We start from the raw sequence: 15,387 nt of genomic DNA, 5'->3' as shown, positions 1-15,387 counted from the left end.
ATTTCTGAAAATCAATATATTTTCGATAAGCCTACATGCCTTGTTTTTTCCCTATTTCAGATGAATTACTTGGTTCTTTTTCGGATAATATAAGACTAAGGATGATTTTTGTATTATATTTTTAATTTAATTGTACTTATGTATTTCAAACATTATTAATTCTATTGATTACATTTCAATGTTCATGATTTCATTTTTATATTATTTTTTTTTTTATGAAATAAATATATTTAATAAGTTTTGAAATTAAAAACATGTTTTTCTCAAAATAAAAAAAGTGATTTTTCTGGTTCTTTCCCTATACCCTTCATATATTTAAATAGAAGATATTAAAACTTTATTAGGTATTCTAATACAATTATACCTAGCTCAAAATGAATAGCTCTATGCAGGCCCACTTATAGGGGGAGAGAATACTACTCTAATACTAATACTCATTTTTGCTTAACTACATAATACATAATAATAAAATTATCTTACTGTATAATGAATGAATTCCTAATATATCGTCATATCCGATATCTTGGGGTTGTGGACCTTTATAATAAGGATTCATTATAGAGTTAGATTCAGCCGAATGTCCCAATCCAAGACTATGACCCATTTCATGAATAGCCACTGAGTAAAAATCAACACCTTCAATAAAATCACCTAATTTAATCATTATACAATTTAGTGTAGATAAAAATAAGTATAAATACCACTGTCAGATTTATATAATGTCCAATCTTCACTGTTATCAAAATGTATATCCCCACCTAAAATACCTAGGTCCGTTGGATAAAATGCATGAGCGAGGGTATTACCTGGACCATCAAAAGGAAACCTAAAACGTAAGTTACTTCACTAATGATCAACTAAACACATTTTACTATAATATACATAAGTACTAAAATAACAACAAAAAGTAAGAGTAAGTGTTAAGATAAGTAAGGAATTATATCTTTGATCCATAGATATTTTTAATTTTTATAAATTAAAGGTAAAGGTGGCTTACCAGCAACATTATCATTAATAAACCTTTACTTAAATAAGCAATAACCACAACCGAACTCATACATAATTCCACAAGGGTTTCATCGATTCTTCCCTTAATCATTTATAGTTCCACCTCTGAACTTAATATTTGTGGTCGAAATATGTGATTTATTCGCGCAACGATGTTTTAGATTATACATAGCAACAAAGCATGTAATCATCCACAATTGTAACAAAGTTTGTACAAAATCTAAGTTAGGCTTAGATTATAATTCCTTTCGTTTTTCCGGGGATCAAAAAATGCAAAAAATTTAGCGAAGATTTTAAAATATGATATTAACCATAAAAACCACGAAAAACAGTCGATAATTGTATTACTGTTATGTGTGGCAGCAGCAGGTTGAGGTAAAAATTGGTAGCTGGCGAAGTTGATAGGCTTTTTTTAGACTACCAGTACTTGCAGATTCGATATTGGCAAAATTGATGCTGCATTGGCGATGGGTCCTCAATCTCACAAAAGGAAAATAGTAGTTATAACACATAACTCAACAGTAAAAGAATTAAAAAATATAATAACGTTAAATATTAAAAATGTATTAATGGTTTACATTCCCATAAAATAATTTATACGGCTAGAAATGTAATAACATTATGATGCCCACATGTATATTTTTAAATTAAAAATACATAAGGACGCATTTTGAAGTTTCACCCCAGGCACAATATTTGGTTGCTACGGCACTAATGCACATGATAGGAATATATATAAATCCAACAATAATTAATAATTATCAGTTGGCAGCCACTAACTTATTTTTATATGACATTTGATAATACGATCTATTTTTAATCAAATTTTAAAAGTTTGATAGAATATAACATATTATTTAACAAAATATTTTACCATGCAAAACATGTCTATAAAGGCTAGTTCAGACTATGCCAGTAATTTAGTCAAATAGCGAGTATTTTAGTAACTAATCATGTATGAACAGATCAATTTAGTCAATTAGTTTAGTAAAGTAATTAGTCAATCCATTCTATTCTATTTTTTTGGTCGAGTAGCACCTCTCTCTTTCCCAACTGATAACTATTATTTATTTTGACAATCACTTTTCACAGCACCAAAACGACTACTAATGTACTAAAACAGTTTTAAACCCTAGTTGTGTCTGAACACTTTTCAGTTAATAAACCGTTCAATAGTTAGTAAATCACTTACCACTCGACTAAATTACTGGCATAGTCTGAACTAGCCTTAAGTTTAAGTAATAATAAGTTTGTTCAAACACGAAATTTAGGATTAGTTGCCGACTAATCCGTGATTGATTTACTGCGAATGCGTTCATGTGAATTGATCACGGACTCTGAACTCTATTGGAACGCTTTTTGGATTTTCAATGATAAGATATGAGATTGATAATAAATTAGTAAAATTAAATTGCGATTTAAATAAAAAAAATTCATAATAAGCACATACCTTCCATTTTAAATGTTTTAGATACACTGTTTAGATATTAATAATATATATTTTTATATATATTATATTTATAATATATTTATATTCTAATAGTATATTTATTTTATACTATGTATAGTTTATGTCGTGAAACAAAAAAATTGTTGATAAACATTACATGAAAATTCAAATGCGAAAAATTGATAACATGAATAATAAATGTGATAATAGTTTCTCTGACTATTAGTCCCCGTCAGAATCAGTGAACTGTTTTGATAGTTCACAACCAATCCTAAAACTGGTCTAATGACGTGTTGGAACAAGCGTCTGATAGTTTGAGTTTGTGTTTAGGGTGTGTTAAAACGCAAAAAATATACTGAGCATGCTTCCACCAGTTCTATGATAGTTTGACCGCGTGTTGGAACAAACCTAATATCTGAAGAAGTAATTTTTACATTCTACTTACCAGAGTATAACTTTTTATTCACGGTACAAGTTAAATATCTAAATATTTATACGCATAAATAATAAAAATTAAGAATGCTTCGTAAATAATTTAACTAACATAGACTTATCTCAAATTGCTAGAAATTCCCTCAATAGCTATCTTCGATTTTGAAAATAATTAGAATAAAATATTTTACACATCATATAAGTACTTTAAATGCAATTGGAGACAATTTAAAATGTTTAGTTACCTAGTTACGATTAGTAAATTTTAAATTTTCATTACTAAGAGGTACCTAAGTAAAATTTTATTTAAATTAAGATTTTCTCCAAATAGAGTTCATATTTTCACAATACTATAAAAAGTTATAAGTAATTATAAATTTTAAACTTACTTATCACCATGATCAAACTCTCCAAAAGAAATCACAATATCAGCATTAGTATTATATACTTCCAAAAAATTAAGTCTACTATATTGACTCCATATTCTAAATGCTCTTTGAATTTCATTTTTAATGTTTTCAGGTGATAATTTTGGAGTATAATTTGATACACTAAATTTAATATAAAACATAAGTGTTATTTTCTTCCGATTTAAAAAATAAAAATGGTTATTAGTAAAGATTAAAATAAATTACCATAATCGAAACCAAATATGTGCCTAACATTTCATTTCTTTGACAGGTCACAGGATACTGATTAGGTTAATGAATAATTTTTAAGATTTATTTAGATTTTATTAGATAGTTACTTAAAATTGTGTTAGATATAAATGTGAAATAAAAAATAAATTTCTTTATAAAATTTAACATTCTTATGCCGTAGTTTTGTAATGTATTTTAAATTTATTAAAATAAGTGCCGAATGTTTTCTCAAAAGTTAATTTTATTTTTTAATTGCAAATCAATTTTTTGATTTGCTTCATTGACATCATCTTATTTATAAAGTTTATACGGTTCATATACAAACAACTTACATGTATAATATAAGTGATGAAGAGATTCTCTTTTTACCTAGTGCAATTATAAGTCGGACCTATCTTGAACGTAACTTTAGGTAGGTACTATTAAAATTTGCAAAAATATGTAATATTAAGTATGAATATCTAGAGTACCTATAGTAGGTTATATGTACCTACTTAATAAATAGTAATTAAAAAATGTCTGCATTTAAGTACTTACTAATAAGTAAGATATCGTTTGTTCCAACCATTTGAAGGTATAGCAAATCTTTTTTTTTTGATATTATTTTGTTTTGGAGGTATATCAAGAACACCACACCGTTTTGATTTGATTAACTAAATCATTTTATAAAACAAACATAACAATATTTATTATATTTTTATTTTTATATTTATTATGGAAATGGCTGTAACATTCAATTGTTTAAAATAATAAAAAATAAATTAAAAAAAAAAATAAAAATATTGTACAACATTTAAAATTAGAGAAAGCTTGGGAAACTATTAATCTATAAAAAATTAAAATATACTTTTCAATATTGATGAAAAACACGATTTTTTAGAAAAAATTTTATATCCCGGTAAAATTATAAACTATAATTTTTTGGTAAACAAAATTAAAGAGTTGTTTTTTCTGCTTTTCTTGATTTTTAAAACACCTTTGTATCAACATATACATCCCATCATAGGCGTGTTTTAGCAGGGATGGTTTAATTAATTGCTATAATATATATATTAATTAAATCCCCCATTGATTTTTAAAATTAAAGCAATTTTCTAAATCCTTTTTTTTGTTAGTTGGGTCATTATCACAATCAAAGATATAGTTACTTAGGTTTATAGAACGGTATATTTGATTTTAATTGTGATAACACATCAAATCACTAATTTACACCGGCAACCGCGTTTAAAATGTATAATATACGAATTGGATGTCCCAAAAATGTATTCAACATAATACTTAAATATTTAATTAATACTTGTTTAATAACTAAAATAAAAATTGAAACTCAAGTGCTTTAATTAACAGATAAATTAAAAAAAAAAACAAAAAAGAATTATTGTAAATTTTATTTTATAGGCCCTATAGAGCTTGGGACCCGAGTGCATTTCACCGCCTCCACCCCTACTATACCTGGACACTGACTGCATCACTAAAATATAATTTATAAGATATGATATCTCTAATATCATTGAAAGTGATAAGTGTTCCAAATTTAAAATTCTAGAGTTCTAAATTAGTAATTATAGTATTCTCAAATTGTGAAATTAGATTTTTTAGATATTAAAAATCACTAATAATAATTTGTATTCCAATTAAATTATCATTTTCAACTCAAATTATAATTGTTTATTTTTGATGAGTTGTTATTTTCCCTTAATAAATTATACCTTCTTGTAAATATTTGCGAAACGTTTATTATGTACCTAGTTAATCTTTTTATAGCCAATGTTTCTACAATTTAAAAATTACGTGAAAATATATCTAGTTAGTTTCACATATCCTCTGATTAGTTAAGAAACCTTCAAATTTAATGTATAAAAATAATAGTACTTTAGAAAATGACTTAGGAATGGCATCATAAACTTGATTTTGTTCTTTAATTTATATTTTAGTATTATAAATTATAAGCTAAATTTAACAAATATTTTGTATTATAAAATTTTTTTATTGTTTATAATTTATAAAACATATCTAATTTTTATATTGATTCCTATAGAATTAATAAAAAACATTTCATCCCCTATCCCATTCAAAATGTCTAAGCATGCCTCTGCATCCCATCATAAAACAATATACAGTTTGAATAATGAAACACAAATCTATAAAATGTAATAAGTTCTAAACCACTGAATTATTAATTATATTGAATTTGATATAAATAATATGAATTTAATTTACAAACCTTTTGTGTGTTATTATCAAATATTCCTGTTTGTTCTAATCCACCAAACTTCTGAGTTAGTTTTAAAGCAATAACCAATGCATCTTCTGCTATTAAAGATTGAGGTCCTGTTTGATCCAAATATCCAAACTTCTGCATAAATTCAATCTGCATATAATTTATTTAAATTACCAAAATATTATTTTATTATTTATGCTTTATTAATTTACGATTTCTTGATTTATGAACAATTTGTCATTTTTGTTCTGTCTTTTATTTAATAATGGCGCACATATTATTTTAGTTACAAGTAACAACCAAATACACGTATAAAATATATAATTCATAATTGTTTTATATGATTTACTTAAATGTAATACGTATAATTACTATATATACCTACACATACATAAATACTACAAGAAAACGAGGTACACTACTATTATGGTTTTTAATAAAGAGTAACTTATTAAATCAATGTATAAAAATTAAACAAAATCATAATAAATATTTTACAGGTTAGTAGTAAACATCGCAAATAATTATAAAATAATCTAATGGGGTCAAACCGATACCGATAAGTTAAATTTTTGATAAAAGCAATAATTACATGTTACTTAAACGCAATGAGGCATTGATAATAATAAACAACAAATAAAGATAAACGAAACATTAATTAAAGAAAATGTTAATGATTTTAATTCATTTTTCTAATGCAGTAATCAGTACTTAGTTATTGGTTTTAATAAATTCGAAATTTTCATAAGTATTATGAAGCTGCAAATTTCTTTCCATTTATTCACGTATGAAGTAGGACCTTTTTTAGATATTTTATATTTTCATCGTACTAATTGTTTAGGGGGGGGGGGGTGAATTTGGAAAAAATAAGCATTTTCTGTAGGTGTTTGGTGGAGATAAGGAAGTAGGATTAAGTTAGATTTATAAGTAAAATATTTAAATTACAAATTAAACTGTTTAACTTCTATTTCATATAGTGATACCACAAAAAAAAGTATTATACAATCGACTAACGAGAAATTTAGCAAGATGTTTTAAAATTGATCGGAACGTTATAAAACGTTCCATATCGTAATGGTATTATTTTTAGCTATTATATTACGAATAATATTCATATTTCATATCAATCAGTCGTTTCGCGTGTTCAAGATAAACCATTTTTTTTTCTATGTAGAATTTGTAAAAATCTCAGAAAATTTTCAGGAGGGGGTTACAAACCCCACCACTAGTTGCGCCACTTTTGACGATGAAATTCACAAAAACAAAAATAAAAAGTAATGTTTTTTTTATGCAACTTTTATATGTATATATGTTTATAATTATTACCAATGATTTTTTTTCTGTGTGGTTGTATTTTCATGTTATGTTTGCTACATGAAATTCGTTTTACATGTTTTTCAGAAGTGTCGGGATAATTAGCTATTGGTCTTCCGTCGCCATAGCCTCCCTGTATAAGTTTTTTGGATCGCAATCGTTGATTTCTTCTTCTACCTCCTCATTGGCCGAATCGTCTTTTAGGCCGTCGCGTGTCGATAGGCATTGAATTGTTTTTGCCCCTTGCGTTGATGCATATTGCGTTTGTGCACTTGTTCTGGTTATTGGTCTTTGAGTAATTTGTCGTGAACTTGTTTGTTGTGTGGAACTCGTCTGCGCATATCGACCCGTAGATTGTTGCGACTGGACACCATTTGTGCCACCGTACCGACTAGCAAACGGTTGTGTTTAGCCGTCATTTGTGCGACCGTACCGACAGCAAACAGTTGTCTATTCGACGTGTTTTGTTGTTCAGTATTACTTTGTTTGGTATAATTGTTTTCCAGCTCACTCAACTTTTCCCATATGTTAAGGAACTTTTTCTCTTGCGTTGTTTGAATGTACGCTTGAATCGCTATAGGGAAATGCTTCATTATCAAATTGATGGCTTATGATTCGTTCATTTTTGGAGAGTCCAAGTGTTTAAGCTCGGCCATCCAATAATGGAAATGTTCTTGGAAATTGCAAGTGATTGGTTTTTTACCTGCTTCTGTATATCTTATGAAAATGTCCCACTGTCTGTTCTCAGAAAAAAAGTGTTTATTTAAGAAAAAGCGTCTTAAATGTGTTTTTGTTTGTTGCCAAATCTTTGATCATGCTAAACCATTTTACAGCCTTCCCTTTCATGCAATTTTTGATTGTGATTATTCGGTCTGCCTGTGTAATCTGTTTGTGATGTAGATATGAGTTTAGATTTTTTTAAAAATTGTTTTGGGTGTTCGTTAATTTTACCGATAAACGTTGGCATAGTTAATTCAACATTGTTCGTTTTTTTATTTTCATTGTCTTGACTTGATATCTTCACCATTTGAATGTCTTTTTCACGTTTTGCTGCTTCGATTGTTATCCTTGTATCTGTGTCGTTGATTAATTGTTTTATTGTTTCCGTTGCTTCTCGTAATTCCGTAGTTAAATTATTGAGTGTGGTTTTTTGCGTCTCTACTGTTTCCTCACTGTTTCCTGGAGTTGCTGTACTTTTTCTTCAAGTTGTTGGATTCGATCTGAGTGATTCTTCACCATTGTGTCGAAGTAGTCTAGGTGTTCTCGGTATCGTGGTTTTCTTGCCACTGGTTGGGCGCCAATTGAAACGGTGTATCGGGGTTACCCGATATCCGGATCCTGATATAAATTACACGTGAATAGGTATTTTGTTCATTGTGTTAGAACATATCTAGTTTTCACTGTGTGAAGTTATCGCTTATCGTCTAATTAGTGTCGTAAGTTTTTTCTACGATATCGTCGTCATCGGGCGGCGATACACGCGCTGGGCAAAAGCCCAGTACTTCCAAAATGAAAACTTGTTGAGTGGAATCGATTTATAAGTAGATACAGACACGTTTAGGTTAAATTAATAAACAATTTAATATCGTGAAATGATAATAATAATAATAAATAATAAAATTATACACAACGCACTTCGTACAACGGCAACCGGTCGCATGTCTCGACAGACTGCCTCCGTATATCTGTGCTACAATACCCGTATACATGCCACACCCGACATACAGAATGTGCCATCTCAACACTAATCGCTGACTATAATAATGTATACATATATACTTAAAACTACAGTATGAATACAAACTAATACATACTAAATATACTGAGTGTATTGTTTAATTTCAACAAAACTTCTTTGTGTATAAACCATGACTGATTCTGACTGGCTTATTCAAACTTCAAAGAAAAATCGTAAGTCTACTCTAAAATCATCAAGTCCTGTTTCCCCAAGCTTACAACAAATTATAGCTAACCCACCATCATTAATTACGACTGATACGGCATTCAACTATAACAACAATAATCTTTTATCTCCTTCCGATAATGCCCCTACTACAATGTTAGTAGATAATAATACCGTCGATTCTATTCCGGTTACCTTTATGCCATCTACATCGGTTGATAATCATTCTACGTCGTTAGCCCCATAGACATAATATATTATGTTTATGCGTTAGCCCCAGCAACTACAGATTATCAACACAATAATTGCGATAATAATAATTCTCCATAACGTCTTTTTCCATATGATTATATCGGTCCCATTTTCATTTTAGTCGAATATGTTGTTCCGAGTAAAAATCTTGGTAACTGGCAACCGCTCAAAGCTACTAGATTTTTCTCCTCCAATTTCAAAAGCATAACTAACATCAAACCGGCTAGTTTAAATAAAATCAAAATCACGTTCAACTCCGTGACTAATGATAACCTTTACCGAAATTCAAATATTTTGAATAACAATGGTTTTACTGCTATTATTCCATCTACGTTCTTATATTCATTCGGAATCATTAAAATTGATAATTCTTTCTCTGAAGCAGGCCCTATTATTTGTAAAATTTCGGACTGCACACTTAATTTTACTGCTTTAAATGAAAATTTAGTCTCGCTACTGTCTTAGAAAAAGGAATATATTACATACATAATATATATATATATATGTATTAAATTTTAAAAAAAATCAATTATACTCATATTTCCTAGTTGTTGGCTTATTATTTAATTTTTGTTTTGTAGACCGTAGTACACACGCGTTAAAACCATAGTGCACACTTGTACATTCGTGGTGCACATTGTGTGTCGAGGTGCACATAAAAATAGGGCCTGCTCTGAAGAAGATTACCGTGATGGCCTCCAGTCTTCGGTTCCAGTAGAAATATTTAAACATATCTCTGTTAAAAAAAGACGGCACCATTATTCAAACACATATTAAATTTGCTGCTTCAAAAATCCCTAGACAAATCTCAATTGAAAATATGCTCTTTGACGTCCAACCCAGTATAAAATCATCTGTTCAGTGTAATCGCTGCCTTCGTTTTGGTCACACTCAAACATTTTGCCGCAGCAAACCAAGATGTAGCCATTGTAATGTAGATGACAACTCTTTCAATGCCTGCCCGTCGGCCCATACTATGGACCCAGTTTGTATTTGTACGGTGCATTCAAACATTTGGTAGCAGAGCGTGGTTGGATTACCTCAGGTGGGACCCTAGCCTAGCGACGTGCTGAAGTAATTAATGTGTTAGTGTTAGGATCGCGATGGTCGAGACAAAGGCTGATAAGGAAGAGCGCCGAGTGATGACGACGCTCAAACGTGAGTCCGCCATCCAAGGGATAAAAGCTGTATATGCCTTAATAGAGCGCGTGAATTCCGATCTCGCCTTCATTCCAGAGTTTTTACTCAATGTTGATGGTCTAGATGCCTTGTGGTCTCAATTCCAGGCCGAGGACAAAGCGCTGTTGGAATTACTCGTTAAATTGAATATATCAGCAGAGTATTTGGTTGCACAGGCCGGCGAATTACGTACATTAATTCATTCCGCGAAGGCAGTCACAAACGTACATCGTCAAACCAACATCGTAAAACACCTTGTTGGCACTACGTCAAGCCAGTCGGACCTATCACGACTCCCGGAAATCCCTTTGTCGAGATTCGAAGGCGAATTCCACATGTGGCCATCATTTCGAGATAGTTTCAAAAATCAAATTGACAGCCACCAGGAATTATCGAACGTCGGCAAACTATACTACTTAACGGGTTGTCTTCATGGTGCTGCGCTGGATGTGATTCGTGGTATACCCGCGTCCGACGACAATTATCATTTAGCGTGGTCAACGTTGTCTGCGCGTTTTTATCGTCCACGTATGGTTGCCACATCATTAGTCGAAAAGGTGGTAAACGCGCTGTCATCATCACAGGAGTCACGACTTAACTACGTTCTTGGCGACCTTCGATGAGAATATTTCGTTATTGTCCGCAATGAACATCCCCGACCTTGGGTCCTTTATTTTGTTCACTATGGCGTTCCGTACCTTACCACTCAGCACTCGGAAGTTATTTGAATCCACCATTTCCAGTTACACTCGTTGATAATCTATTACAATTTGTTCGTGGTCGTATCACCGTTTTGGAAAATGTGGGCGAATCACAAAAGAGCAACGCCAAGTCGAATTCATCATCTGTTATTGGACCGTACGGTAGTCGTCGCACGGGAAAGAGTAACCCCGTGACGCTCATCGCCGCTAAATCAACAGATAATCGTGTACCCCCGTCTACCGTGACTTGTCCTTGTTGTTCCGGGCCACACACTATTAACGGTTGTTCGAAATTTCGATCGTGGTCTCTGGACGTTCGAAATCGCTGGGCCCATGATAATAAAGAATGTTTCAACTGCCTCATCGGCAATCACTGGATCCGAGCATGTCCGTCTAAGTCACGATGCCAGAAATGCTCCAAGAAGCATCACTCACTCTTACATGGTGCCATTCCACCCGTTAAGAGGAAAGCGGCGAAGATAGTGGGGAAGCACCGTCGTGCTGCACCATCGAGTTGGCTCGGAATGCAATACCGACAGTGTTGTTAGGCACTGCGTTGGTTCACGTTCGTGATTGATCCGGTACGTGGCAAACCGTTCACGTCCTGGTGAACTCCGCATCCCAGATTAGTGCCATAACAGTCGCGTGTTCCACCCGCCTTGGGTTCCGACTGCATCCGTGGACCATGCCAGTTAGTGGCATTTCCAGTACACCTATCGTCAGTGTGAAAGGAATCGTCGAGTGCCACATCCGGCCGCGTTTTGCGTCTGAACCCGCGTTGATTATGCAAGCGTGGGTGTTGCCCTCAATCACAAGTGACATGCTACGCAGTTCTTTCCACGCAGACATTAAGGACCGTTTTTCCACCCTCGCAATCGCTGATCCGCAGTTCAACATTGCGTCACCAATCGACATGTTAAGTGCTCGGAGCTGACGTGTTTTCGTCGATTCTGGACGGGCGGAAAATCAAAGTTGACGAGTCACTACCCACGGCTTTTAGTTCAATTTTCGGTTGGGTACTCATTGGGCCACTCCCAGCGGCTGTCAGTTGTCATGTCCTCACCATACCGGTGTTCTTATCTACGTCCAGCGAGGCCTTAATGGATAAGTTTTGGACAGTCGAAGAACCGGACGCGGCTCCGTCTTCATTCACCGACGATAGTTGGTGTGAAAGTCACTTTCGCGCCGAACACAAACGTTTACCGTCCGGTCGATTTCAGGTACCGCGGCCGACATGTAAGCCGGTTTTGGAGCTGTCATTCCCGGGATCGCGTGCCGTAGCGATAAAACGGTTTGAGTCTCTTGAACGTAAGTTGATGTCTAATACCCCTTTACGTATTGTGATTTTATGTCCGAATATTTGTCGCTCGGCCATATGTCTGTGGCAAAATTACCGGGGCGATACATCATCCCCCACTATGCTGTGTGCAACCAGTCTAACGGAGATTTAAAAATCCGCGTTGTTTTTGACGCTTCGGCTATATCCCATGACGGTACGTCTCTGAATGGTTGTCTACTTCAGGGTCCAAAGTTACAGCAAAATATCGTCGATATTCTGACTAGGTTCCGACTGTACAAGTACGCGTTCACCACCGACATTTGTAAGATGTATCGTCAGGTGATGGTGGCGCCAGAATATCGTCCGCTTCAACATATTCTATGGCATGCGTCACCGCGCGATCAGCTCATCGATTCGCCACCGATCTTCACTAAACGCGGCGTCTTATCTCTAATAACGCGTATCTTCGACCCGTTGGGGATGTTTTCGCCGGCCACTTTCTACGCAAAACACATAATGCAGCGGACGTGGTCGAATAACCTTGGTTGGGATGACAAGCTGCCGAGCCATATTATGTAAGAGTGGGCCATGTTCGTCGATTCACTGGCCTGCCTCCATCCGATTAAGATCCCACGGCATTTTAACACGCGGTCTGGTGACCGTTGTTTATTATTGGGTTTCTGTGATGCATCACAGCGTGAATATGCCGCTGTTATCTACCTCTGCGTGCTGGGCGACCGAGAGGACGCTTCAGTTTCGTTGGTCGGCGCGAAAACCAAGTTAGCGCTTATTAAATCATTGACCATTCCCCGGCTCGAATTAAACGCCGCTGAACTGTTAGCACGTTGGTTACACCGCATCAAATGCGTTCTTGATGCTCAGCTCAACTTCGTAGGTGTACACGCCTGGACAGATTCAACCATTGTCCTATCGTGGCTGGTAAACCGTCATGAGTCGTTTAAGGTTTACGTGTGAAACTGCGTCCACAAAATCTACAAGCTCCTTCCGAGCTGTGTTTGGGCACACGTCTCGTCCGCGGACAACCCCGTCGACTGCGCGTCCCGCGATGTATTGCCATCCGAACTTCCGACGTTATCACTGTATTGGGATGGCCCCGAATTCCTTCTTCGTTGCCCGTCGTCGTAGCCAGTCGGTCCACTATATTGCCGTTATCTGAGTTGCCCGACGTGCGCGTGTTATCGGTGTCCGTCACTACTCCACTTACCACTAACGAGTGGGTTCGACAGTTTTTCGTCGTATGACAGATTGTTAAGAGTTGTCGCCCGTGTGTACCGATTTATCCACCGATGCCGTCGCCATGCACCAGACTTGCGACCGGTAGCCCTCACCCGTCATGAACTCGACGCAACCTTACGTGTGCTAGTGATCGAGTCACAACGTCTGTTTTTTGGAGTTCATGAGTGACGTTGTGAATAAGTTCAGCAAAAGAGCACCTGACAGCTCCAGCCTGGGTATAGTGATAGGTTTCAATGGAGCAACACGTGATTTTGCCGTATAAAGAGATGCAGTTATGTGACCAAGTTAAGATAGATACCTTATATACTCACAGGCTCCATAGGCTTCTTCAGAGGCATCTGCAAATCCATGAAGCTGAATAATCGGAGACTGTATATTAATTACAGTTCGGGGAACACTTATTTTTTTCAATATTCTTGAAGGTGATATAAAAGTCTTCCCAACGCTTACAAATGTTAAGCGACAATTCCAGCCGTTTCATGGCCCACAACTGTTGTAGGAAAATCTTTCCTTTTATAAACACTGGGGATAATAGGTCAATGGGGTCGAATATTTTATTCATATCTGACAATAAGGTACGCTTTGTCAGTTTCACAGTAGGGCTACAATCCTTAAACACAAATCGATAAGAATAAATACTAGGCTGCCAAGTCATACCCAAAGTACTAATAGTTTTTTCATCACTTATTTTCAACAAGTACTTATGCGGGGTCATCTTGAGACATTGGAATAGAATCAAGCAATAATGGAGAGTTAGAACATCATTTTCTTAAGGTAATTGTAGTGTACGTGGTTAACTGAACACAGTGCATGTTAGTATATAGGTTATGTAATACATGTGCAAACTAACGGTTAGTGCAGTTTTCAAAATAAAGTTAAAAAAAGTCTTATTAAATTGATTCTTTTTATTTATTATGTATCCGCTCATTAATTAATGTAGTGATTGGCTTATGTTCGGGTGCCATGTAGCGCAGTCATTACAGTCATACCAGAAGAATTTAAAACCTTACATAGTTCAGTGTACATAGAAAAGCATTTTGATTCATTTGAGGCACCGGTTGTAAAATTATCAACATAAAAATCTTCACTTATCGCACGCTTAACCGATGGATTGTTTGTTTCATTTGACAGCTGCGACAAACATTTAGTAGCCAAATATGAAGCAGGTTTTGTGCTATAAGTTACAGTAAGTAATCGGTAATCAATAACTGGATCCTCTTGATTATTTCGGAACACTATACTTTTTAAATCATAATCAGATGGAGATATCCTAACTTGTCGATACATTTTTTCGATGTCATCGGTTAAGACAAAGTTGTATACACGAAAACGCAATAATATAGAGACTAAACCGGGCTGAACAGTTGGACCTCGTTCTAAAATGTTATTAAGAGACACACCATTGTTGCTAGATGCAGAACTATCAGAGGCTACCCGCACCTTCGTGGTAATGCGACTTGATTTGATAATTGCATGATGAGAAAGATAGTAAGACTTATTCAGTATTCCTTCAGGAGGAACTGCTTCCATATGTCCAAGTGACAAATATTCATACATAAATTTCTTATATTCTTCAGCTAATCATAGATCAGGAATTACTTGTTTTTAAACTTTTAAAGCAGTTAATAACAATAAAATAAAAACATGACATTTTAAAAGGAAATAAATAAAAAAAAAAACATAAAACATAGAAACTCAATTAATAAGTAAATTAATAAGTTATAACATCTATAGAGTAATAATGATTAGG

At 34.1% G+C, this 15,387-nt stretch overlaps 2 protein-coding genes across 5 annotated transcripts in view; one reads left to right on the top strand and one right to left on the bottom strand.

Annotated features, from left to right (window-relative positions):
• The window catches only part of LOC112683203 (matrix metalloproteinase-2-like), a 28,042-nt gene extending 19,002 nt beyond the window's left edge, over nucleotides 1-9,040 (bottom strand). The window contains exons 1-6 of one of the 4 annotated variants that reach the window (XM_025554113.1): nucleotides 8,881-9,040; nucleotides 5,756-5,902; nucleotides 4,069-4,184; nucleotides 3,280-3,441; nucleotides 702-826; nucleotides 481-636 (exon numbers count right to left, since the gene is read on the bottom strand). In XM_025554113.1, coding sequence (XP_025409898.1) covers nucleotides 481-636; nucleotides 702-826; nucleotides 3,280-3,441; nucleotides 4,069-4,184; nucleotides 5,756-5,893 — 697 coding nt within the window. In that variant the 5' untranslated portion in view covers nucleotides 5,894-5,902; nucleotides 8,881-9,040. Of the gene's footprint in view, nucleotides 1-480; nucleotides 637-701; nucleotides 827-3,279; nucleotides 3,442-4,068; nucleotides 4,185-5,755; nucleotides 5,903-5,964; nucleotides 6,082-6,137; nucleotides 6,204-7,078; nucleotides 7,167-8,880 lie in introns of those variants that run through there. The other 3 variants (XM_025554112.1, XM_025554114.1, XM_025554111.1) reach the window with 3 other exon arrangements.
• A 3,928-nt stretch (nucleotides 9,041-12,968) lies between these two features.
• Nucleotides 12,969-13,355, top strand: LOC112683238. The gene has a single exon (XM_025554155.1). It carries the CDS (start codon nucleotides 12,969-12,971, stop codon nucleotides 13,353-13,355), a length of 387 nt encoding a protein of 128 aa, XP_025409940.1.
• Nucleotides 13,356-15,387: the final 2,032 nt, after the last annotated feature.

The sequence above is a fragment of the Sipha flava genome, unplaced genomic scaffold, assembly GCF_003268045.1.
Source record: "Sipha flava isolate LNK unplaced genomic scaffold, YSA_version1 222_pilon_pilon, whole genome shotgun sequence".
NCBI classification, from domain to species: Eukaryota; Metazoa; Arthropoda; class Insecta; order Hemiptera; family Aphididae; genus Sipha; species Sipha flava.
Note: the sequence above shows the minus strand (reverse complement) of the source record. Positions and strands in the feature narration are given on the sequence as shown.

Excerpts from the sequence above, each read along its gene's own strand:
- LOC112683238 (XM_025554155.1), top strand. The coding sequence starts at position 12,969 with ATGTTCGTCGATTCACTGGCCTGCCTCCATCCGATTAAGATCCCACGG.